The sequence below is a fragment of the Ruditapes philippinarum genome, unplaced genomic scaffold (assembly GCF_026571515.1).
Source record: "Ruditapes philippinarum isolate M1 unplaced genomic scaffold, ASM2657151v2 ctg2574_1_1_1_1, whole genome shotgun sequence".
Classification (NCBI taxonomy): Eukaryota; Metazoa; Mollusca; class Bivalvia; order Venerida; family Veneridae; genus Ruditapes; species Ruditapes philippinarum.
In genome coordinates, this window is record NW_026864863.1 from 28723 (window position 1) to 38609 (window position 9887).

General features: G+C 34.3%; 1 protein-coding gene across 1 annotated transcript; it reads left to right on the forward strand.

Annotated features, from left to right (window-relative positions):
- Nucleotides 1-204: 204 nt before the first annotated feature.
- Nucleotides 205-5762, forward strand: LOC132727091 (uncharacterized). Its single transcript, XM_060712501.1, has 3 exons — nt 205-274; nt 2535-2619; nt 4531-5762. The coding sequence occupies exons 1-3, from the start codon at nt 205-207 to the stop codon at nt 4961-4963; spliced, it is 588 nt and encodes a 195-aa protein (XP_060568484.1). The 3' UTR covers nt 4964-5762.
- Nucleotides 5763-9887: the final 4125 nt, after the last annotated feature.

Consider the following 9887-nt stretch of genomic DNA (forward strand, 5'->3'; position numbering starts at 1 on the left):
CACCCCAGGTTATGATATTTCTACATAACAGTCGAGTTCGATATATTATAACTGTTTTATCGCATGATAAACAGAAATGAAAATAAAATAAAAAAAAAAATCAATTTATAATTGGCTTCTCTTCATTAATTTAATTCCCCACTCGGAACCTCGGTTACTTTTTATGTAACGTGTCAATGACCAATATTGTAAACCCCACGCCATATGAGCCAATCAGAAGTATGTTGGGTGTTCCTGATTGGTTGGATGACCAAAGACACAGAAAAGCATTGCTGTAAATAATTGGGACGCGCCGGGGAAACGCTTACCGCAGTTTCATCAGCATTTTTAATGGCATGCCAAAAGATGGATTTTAAAATTCATATCAGTTACAGAGCAGGCATATAATAAGTCAAAAAGGCAAACACCCATAATTGCGACTATGGTCATGAAGTGAACCATGTAAATATTAGGACGTTCCTTGATGTGGAAAATAAATATGCAACGTTTCTTTTTCAAAAAGTTGATCACTTACTTTCTCACAGCGTCATAACAAATTTAAACACGCTTCACATTACTCCCCTACTAAGCAAACAGTGCAGTCGAGTGAATAATTCGTTAATTAATTAATGCATGACAGCATAAAAAGGGAATGATTGCAGTATACATGACGTCAATAAATAAAAATAAGCAAGGCCTTCCCACCATATCTACGTATTTTTAAAACCTTTCGTATGCAGAATGTCTTTTATTTATTTCTATATGGATATTATGTTATTAAAGGTCATCTAGTGAAAATATGTGTCTAATAATAATGTTTTTAATTAATGTTTTTGTTACAGAATGATACACAATAGAATAAATTATAGATTGCTTTATGAAAGTGATGCGTAATTATGTTGTTATTTTTTATATAATGCACATATGGATTTCTTCAGCACATATGGAGCTCAAATGCAATTCTGAGCAGCGATTCCTTCGTTTGTAGCCAAACCTCATGTTTAAATCAGAATTTGTCTGAATGTTAAGCATCGGTCTGTAGTGATATTTCGTAAAATCTCTCTTTTTTGAGTCCGTTTAGTGACATTTTCTTCATTCACATTGCATGTTTTGGATACACCAGAACCCACGACGGAAAGAATATCTCGATGAAGACTGCATAGAAATCTAAAACAAAAATAGATAATATAGAGGAGAGTCAGGAAGGTAGAATCACATTTCGATTTTCTTTAAAAAAAAGGATGGAATTTTATATAAATGTTTAAAAATATGAAAACTTACCCTGCGATTGACCTATTTTTACAGTCACATCTGGTGTTATTCTTCACATCTGGTGCAGCGGAAATTCACATAATTTATACCGATGCTCATTTTTGAGATACATATGGGGTTCCACTCCCGTGTATTTGTTGTCTCAAATGGTTAGAAAATGCTTTATTTAAGCCACCAACACTTGTTTTTATTTGAGAAATGTTGTTTAAAAAAGTGACCACTTTTTCGGCGCCGCCCCCTACCCTATCCAAAAGATACATCAGGGGTTGCCAGAAGCCCCCTTCTGTTTAAGGGGGGTTTGAAGGGGGGCGGCAGTCCCCCTCATCGCCAAGAACATTTTGGACATGTGAGTGGCTAAAAATAACCCCAGGTCGATCATAAGGTAACGTGTAAGCAACGCTGAAAAGCTTTTGACTCTATCTCAATCCATTGAGAAGTTGCAGCACTTTGATATCAATTTTTATGGAAAAAATTAAAGCAAAATTTTGGCAATTTTGAGATGATCCCTCGTTGCCATGGTAACAGGAAATTTAAGACTGAGCATGTCGTTACAAAGGAAATGATGCAGCAAGTTTGATTAGTATTGAAGCAGTTTTTATAGTTTCCTAACAATTTGAACTCATAACGGGAGACTTTTCAATGAAAACAGCCATTTTTCACAAAAGACTCATGCAGTAATTAGTAGAAATGCGTTGGAATCATAACGTTCTTAGGGTTTGAAAATTTATAATTTATAGATTTTGTAAACATCTCACGAACGGTTCTATTTTCATTAGCTAAAGGAAAGTTTCCCGATTTATGAAATTAAAATATATTAGTGTAATTACGATAAAAATCACGCAGTTTATAAAACATTACTTAATACTTATGCTGCAATGTTAAAAGCGATCTATCAAATTGGCGGCGTGACCGAGTGGTTAACACGTCGGACTAGTAATCTAAGGATTACTAGTAATCTAAGGATTGCTGACCGCGTGGGTTCAAACCCTGTCAGGGGCAAGCCGTTGTTACCTTGAGCAAGAAACTTTACATTCATTGCTTAGTACTGGTTGGTTCCAGAAACGGATTCGAGAGTGTTTCAATAAGCTTATAGCTTCCAAAACTATCGAACTAAAATAAATGTGTATAAATTAAACCCCATATTGCATTTTAAAAACCAATGTTCCAGTCGAATTTCTGTGTACATTAATATATACCGGTATTTACATATATGAGAGAAAACATTTTTGTAGTTCTTTTATATGTTTAAGCAAATTGATGTATATATATGTGTTGTTTTTCAGTACCTACTATAAATACGAATGGGTTTTTTGGGCTGTTGCTTATTGCAGTGCTTGGAGGTGTTGTATTATATATCTTTAAAAGACGGTGAGTATATTTTTTATTTCATGGATATTTATTTCCTAAATGCTTGTTTAGTATTGAAATTACAATTCAAGGGTCAGAAAGGTGATTAACTAATTAAAAGCCCTTATTTGCATATACGGACACAATAAAAAATGGATTTTTAGGATTATTTGTGTTGGGTTTTACTTCGCAACAACAATATACAGGTCATATGGCGACTTTCCATCGTTACTGGTGGAGAAAGACCTAAGCTGCCCCTTAACCACAACACCGCGGATATAAGATTTTACAAATCCCGTTGAGGAACATTTTGTATATGACAAAACGTCAACACTACATGAAATCTGGGACATCATTATGCCCCATCTGGAAAAAATACAATAGTCATCTTTTTAAGCAACATTCAATATGTTTAATCAGTGTTAAATGGATGATACCAATCTGACTAAAGCACAAATCTACTTATTTCTGACACATGTGGCGTTATTTCGCAGCTGATTTAAACAAAAAATGTCGAACGACACATATGCCCCCCTTTCTAGCCCTTGACTCTTATTATTGGTTATTTTGTTATAGAAACTTGCCATAAATGGGCACATGGAGGTGTTCAATTATGGTAAAAAGAAAAATAACGAAGACTTTGTGTAAATAGTTTTCAATAAGCGGAAACCTTTCTGACATTGAAGACCCCTGTGTCCATGACCATTGAACTAATGACCCCAAAAGCAATGGACATTTCCAGTGTTTACAGTTTTATGTAAATTGGCTAACTTGTTATCCAATTGCTACACTGAGATAATACTCTATAGTCACTGGTTGACCTGGTTTGCACAAAAGAACACATAGTTATGTTTGTGATACTGTTTGTGAGCAGTTGACCTAGCAATGAATGGAAAAGGTGTGGCTAAATGTTCCGCTACGAAAACCGGAAAGGTCCATACGGGTCATCTGCTTGTTATGACCAATCACTATGTGAAATATGAAGACTTTGTGATAATTATCTTTTAAGATAATGAGCTGAAATCATACTACCATTCAAGACCCTGTGACCTTGACCTTTGACCTTGTGACCCCAAAATCAATAGGGGTCATCTAATAGTTATGACCAATCAATATGTTAAATATAAAGACTGTGATAAATAGTAACAAAGATAAGAAGTGGAAATCATACTACCATTCAAGGCCCCTGTGACCTTGACCTTTGATCTAATGACCCCAATATCAATGTGAAATATGAAGACTTTGTGATGAATACTTTTCAAGATCATGAGCGAAAACCATTCTGACAATTAAGGCCCCTGTGATCTTGACCTTTAACCTAGTGACCCCAAAATCAATAGGAATCATCTACCAATCACTATATGAAATATGAAGACTTTGTGATGAATACTTTTTAAGATAATCAGCAGAAACCATTCTGACATTTAAGGCCACTGTGACCTTGACCTTTAACCTAATGACCGCAAAACTAATAGAGGTCATTTCCGTTGTAATCAAAATGAGCAAAAATTAGGTCAAATGTGTTCGAATTAATATCTGGTCTAGATAAGATCTAAAAGAAAAACCATGGCAACATGGAAAATAATGAAACTTTAGGTGTGGTTTTTTAAATGTCAGGTTTACCACATCAAACCAGGGCCATATGCATGCGCAATAAACAGATGCTATCTTGACATAGACTGAAATAGTAATATTTTGTTGTAATATCCTATATGAATATGTATGACTGGACAGATTAACATGTGAATTTAATCAATTTTACATTTTGAAATTTCCTTGCAAGTCAAGAGATAAGGAAACAATGTTAACATACAATACCTGTATACAGATATCAAGAATATACCTAATTGCTCACAAACAATATAAACTTGAAAGGCGTACATAGTCTTCAATTTGTCTTAATATAACTTTTATGTCGTTTGTCTTCCACAGACCAGTGCCAGGTAACAGCGTTATTATTTCTGAAATGCAAGAACAACAAAACTATCCAACGGCCATACATATTATCAACATGCCAGGGCAAAAACAAAACAACACTATTAATGAAACTTTGAATATGTCTGACCGACACAATGACAGGGAAATCTCGGGCCGACGAAAGGTTTTAACACAGAACAGCGACGATGAAATACGCGGCCGGCACATAGTATCAACACAGAACAGCGACGGTGAAATACCAGACCGGCACATAGTATCAACACAGAACAGCGACGGTGAAATACCCGGCCGACACATAGCATCACCACAGAACAGCGACGGTGAAATACCCGGTCGACACAAAGTATCAACACAGAACAACGACGGTGAAATACCTGGTCGACACAAAAAATCAACGCAGGTGGAAATTGAAATGTCAGAACTCTGAAACGGATGTGCATGTAGTGTTTCAAAGGTATTTGTGAAATTATTTTAAAAGTAAAGCTTGCAGACTTTAAATATTTTAAATGTTCGGAAGTACAAATGAATATTCATTAATGAATTGAACGATTCTTGACACGAAATTTAACTCATTAGTGAAACGAATATGGAGGGGAATGTTTTTCGTTTTTACGAAACAATATTTCGTTTTTACGAATTAATATTTCGTAATTAGGTAAATAAAGGGTGGAAAATGTCACCTTAGGGGCTCCGAAGATAATCATATAACATTCTCTAAAATGATTATTTATACGATATAAAGGAATATCTAAAATCGTTAATTAAATATATTCGTTTCTGAGGCATAATGTCTCTTTAATTTATTCCCTCGTAAACTGTAAAAAAGGGGCTAATCAAAAAGGAGTCACTTTAAGAGGAATAAGTGGCGCGTTGTATTCACATTCAAACGGTCTTTAATTTTAGTCAATAGAACAGTGTTACATGTAGTTCCATCTACGTAGTAGTTTAAACGTCACTTGTTTTCATAGATCTTGTAGTTTAACCATCATGTGTTTCTACATCTTCAGACTATACATCTATGAAAATTGTTCATTCTCCTTTGAAAGTTTTAGAATATCATGTAATAAAAAACATCCAAGATTTATTTCATTATATGTAAAAGTCCCATTTTAAAAACCTTGTTGTTTTCAATTCATGTAAATATCTGGGTTTTACTGTATTTTTATATATTATGCTCTTCAATTATTAGAGGAAATAAAAACATATTGATAACATATATTCAACTTCCCTGAAATATAGTTTAAAATGAAGAGAGTTGTTTTGTTTGTTTGTTTGTGTTTTTGGAGAATTGCATTCTGGGTTTAGTCACGTCATTTCCGTTGCAATGTAAACCCTGCACCTGTTGGAACTAAGAGTAAATAAACCTTCATTCAGCCAGCCTGATCATATTATGTACAAATGTTGTAATTTCATATTGAAACCCCCATAAACTTTGAATGGACTGTTCCAAAACAGAGCAATTTAGCATTTTCACATCCGTATACTAGATATATCATATAACACATAACAATATCATTAAAGAACAGTTAAAAACGGAAATTAATAAATACAATAGCTTATCAGAATTATTTAAATTTCCCTTTTCACAGACAATCATCGTTTAATACAATATAAAATATAAGTGTATGAAACGATAAGAAAACAAAAAAATCACGAGTATATGATTTGATTGAAGAACTTTAGTTATCTGTTAGTTGCTTAAAAATCAAGCATAAAAACATAAAACTAGTTTTTAAGTAGTCAAATGTTGTTAAAGGACATAAATACAAAGGCTTCCAAATTCGAAATTCATAAATAATAGATCAACGATAACTGAATATCCAGCAATGGGACAAATTAATTTGTTCAGTATACGATGGTGACAATATGACAATACATGTACTATGGTAACAGTACGACAGTACGATGGTAACAGTACGACAATACGATGGTAACAATACGACAGTACTATGGTAACAGTACGACAGTACGATGGTAACAATACGACAGTACTATGGTAACAGTACGACAGTACGATAGTAACAGTACGACAGTACGATGGTAACAGTACGACAATACGGTGGTAACAATACGACAGTACGATGGTAACAGTACGACAATACGGTGGTAACAATACGACAGTACGATGGTAACAGTACGACAATACGATGGTAACAATACGACAGTACGATGGTGACAGCACGACAGTACGATGGTAACAGTACGACAGTACGATGGTGACAATTTCACTGTAAAAACCAAACAAATAAACTGGTAAACGTTTCAGTTAGCAGACGATAATTACTGATCTGTTTATATCTTGAAATATTCCGTAAATAGAATATACATGTTTTGCTAACACGAATTCAGGCAAAGAAGTCACCATAAAATTGCAAGAGAAAATGTTATTTTACTGCATTTAATTGGATCAATAATAAATTCCAAACAAGAAAAGTTTATATTTGGTAAGGTTTCCGATTAACATACGCAAACGTTAAAATATATAAGAATAACATAAAACAAACATTTAAACGTACATGTTCCCGGGAAAAAACGCCCACTTAAAATGAGAAGAATATACACCAAATCGTTTTTCCTGAAAAATATACTGTATGTCTGTCGTAAATCGTAGCATGCCTCGCTTAATTAAAATGCACGACATTGAGAAAAAAAGTTACACATTACCAACTATTACTGCATGTCATGTTAACAAAAGTGGTTCTCAGACGAACTTTGAGCAAACCTCTAAATCAAACAATTACAGAACATTGGTGGTGATGAAATGCTTCGTAGGAGACAGTATCGTCATTACATATTTTTTGCAAATTCCTGTATGTTTATGTTTGTGTATTTATTAACAGTATGCTTCCGGTAGACATATTAATATGAGGGCTCTCAACGTGTTATTTTTTCTTAATTTCTATATATGCTAAAAAACTTAATTTATATAGTTTAAAGGAGGGTTCCATGGCGAAGTGGTTCATGTCGACGACTTCAAACCACTTGACCCTCACCGTAGTCATTTTAGGAACTATGGAGTCTTTCGTGTGAGAAAGCTATCCAGCTTACTCACGGAACATTTGTTACTCAGGTGCCCGTTCGTGCCTGAAATAATGCAAGGAGGCAGACATGAGGTTTTCTTCCAACAGTTAAGCTTTATACATGACTTGTATATAAATGTAATTGTTTTTATCCTTTCCTTTTAAACAAATGAGGGTAGTGTCCAAAATGAATAATGGACCCGAGGGCTTTAGCCCGAGGGCCATTATTCATTCAGGGCCGATTATCACCTTCCGGCCCTACGCTGACGTGTATTAATGTCTTTAATACACTTGGTAGATCTAATAGTAGCATTAAAAAAAAATAACAAAAACATAATCAAAACAAATAGACTTTGAAGTTCTTTCGTTGAAATTCTTGTCTACTCTTCTACTGTTCTGTACTGTACAGAGATGTTTTCTGTTTGTGTGTTCAAAGCAGTAGAACCAAGAAGCAAGTTTTATTTTCATTTTTTTCGGAATGAATTTGTCGTATTATTTCTTAAAATTTCAATAGTAACAAAAATGTGTTTGTACTAAATACGCTTAAGGTCTCATAATAAAAATAAAGCGATGCGTGCTGACAACCTACTTTCACTTTTACAGTTAACTGTTTGATGACGTTAAATGTGACGTCATTGTTTCAGTTTGTGCACATGTTCTGCGGGCTGATAACTAGTTCTCGGCCCCGGGCCGCAAACTCATAATAGGTCACGTGACACTCATAATCAGTTGAAATCATAGGCAATTTTGTTACTATATATAGTAACAAGTGTATTAAGAAATATTAACTTAACCATTCTTAGCAATGGTGTTCGTTGTAATAGAAAGTATAAGAACAACAATATTACATTCTATGAATGCAGATCCAAATAAACTCCAACAACACCTTAGCACCGACCCTGAACCCAGGAAGGCACCGGGCAGATACTAAGAATAGTACATGGACAAATCAAGGAAGGGATGTTGTAATTGTTGTTGTTGAAAGGCTATAAAATACGTATTGTTTCTTAACCATGTCATGCATACGAGGGTTGTCCCAAAATATCGTAGACAAAGTCTGTTACTCAATCAATTATAATACAATAGAGTCCTCCAGCTAGGGGAAATTCAATACACCTTTTATGTGTGTCTATGCGAAATAAAATCAAAATACCTCAAAAATTGACAAAGTTATCAAAATTTAAAGAATGCTACCTATACATACCCGGTGCACACCGCCATAAACGTCATGACGTTATAAAATTTTTAAAAATGTTTTTCAAAGTATTCACGTGTTTCGCCATGCACTGTCAGTGTTGGGCAACCCATTTATCATAAACGTTTTCAAAACAGTCCTGCTTCAATGTATTCAACACTCGCAGAGTTGAGTTTCCTAGCGGAGTTCGCTGAAGTTTTCGAACCTGTGACCTCGTAATTGTGATTTCAAATAAGGAAACACTGCAAAGACTTAGGGCGTACGGAAGTCTCTGAAAACCTATCACATCAAGTTCAATCTGTGTCTCCTGAGATGTATGGCAAGGTGCATTATCTTTATAAAATATAATGTTCTCCATGTTGTCAATTAACGCTGGACGCTTCTTCAACTTAACACAGTATTCAATGACATTGCGCTGCGCCGCATTTTCATATGACGTCGCCATTTTGGGCATTTTCAAAATAGCACTGCTGTTACGTATTATGCTACAGACTTTTTTTAATTAACGTAACATAAACGTCTGTTGGTGATATGACGTAAAAATGAATGATGTAATTCCACATGAATGAATTTCCCATAATTATTATTATGCTAGAAGTTTAAGGCATTATTTTAAGAAGCATGCTCTCAACACTGACTAATATTTTATCGTGCTCCGGGTATGTTGTACTGTTAAATATAAAACCCTGATAAAAAGCGTTACCTAATATATTGGCTATTGACTTTCAGTAGGTAAATTAACAAATGACCAAGGAAGATAGCTGGTAAATTTTATTAAGTTATGACGTCAGGTTGAAGAGAAAATAATGTAGTCTACGACATTTTGGGACAACCCTCGTACATCTCTCGTGTACATGAATGTATAAAACAACAATTTGATGGGTGTGTAGCGTAGTAAACCTTTAGAATTTTTATTGTTTCAATAAATCAATATGTAATGCATTGATGCAGATACATATTTATTCTCAGACATTGGCGAATGATGGCTTTCTAAATCTTATCGCAGTTTTAGAGTGAATATAAAAACAATGGAACATTGTTGACATTAATTTTTCAAAATTTTAGTTATTGGCAATAAAATTCAATTACACATTTGTGATAGATATAGAACTTCTTTAACAATGTGGGGTTTAAGA